General features: G+C 59.6%; 1 protein-coding gene across 1 annotated transcript in view; it reads right to left on the reverse strand.

The window, feature by feature from the left end:
* Positions 1–543, reverse strand: part of EDF1 (endothelial differentiation-related factor 1) — a gene marked incomplete at its 5' end in the record, with an annotated part of 1404 nt that extends 861 nt beyond the window's left edge. Inside the window, 2 exons of the mRNA XM_010832847.1 lie at positions 2–162; positions 492–543. Coding sequence (XP_010831149.1) covers positions 2–162; positions 492–543 — 213 coding nt within the window. The remainder of the gene's footprint in view (position 1; positions 163–491) is intronic.
* Between the last annotated feature and the right edge of the window lie 135 nt (positions 544–678).

Consider the following 678-nt stretch of genomic DNA (forward strand, 5'->3'; position numbering starts at 1 on the left):
CCGTGGCCAAGTCCTTCTGCGTCAGCCCCTTGCTCTGCCGGCCCTGCTGGATGACCTTGCCGACCTCCAGGGTGACCCGATCGTGGTGCAGCTCCTCGGTCTCCCGGTCCAGCTTGGCCGTGTTCTTGGTGATCGAATGCTGCTTGTTCTGGCCGGCGGCCCCTGGACCATGCAAGGCAAGAGCAAAGGAGAAGGTCTGCAACAATCCCACAGGTGAGCCGGTTCGGAATGGAACCCGGCCCCACAGGCGCCCTGAGCCTAGCAGACAGGCTCAGCCAGGCCACCCAAAGTGGGGACACCCTCACAGACCTAGGAGCACTGAGCCCAGGACTTCCTCCCAGCGACAGGAAGTGGGTGGGAGGACCCCTCCTGATTCATGCCAACCACCGCTGCTCCAACAGGACCCTCACACCCACCAGCTCTGCAGCCACCCTAACGACCGGGGAACCCAGACACTCCCCGGTCCCACAAGTGGACATATAAGTACCTACATTTCTTAGAAGTCTCCACATCTTCTCCTCGTCTCTGAGCCGCTAAGATGGCCTAGAAAATTAGAAAGTGTTTTTTGGTCAAAATTAGCTTTCCGGTACCTGGCCAACCCCAGTTTAGGCTGCTGCTGCTAAGTCGCTTCAGTCGTGTCCGACTCTGTGCGGCCCCATAGACAGCAGCCCACCAGGC

This window comes from Bison bison, unplaced genomic scaffold (genome assembly GCF_000754665.1).
Source record: "Bison bison bison isolate TAMUID 2011002044 unplaced genomic scaffold, Bison_UMD1.0 scf7180017862358, whole genome shotgun sequence".
Taxonomy (NCBI): domain Eukaryota; kingdom Metazoa; phylum Chordata; class Mammalia; order Artiodactyla; family Bovidae; genus Bison; species Bison bison.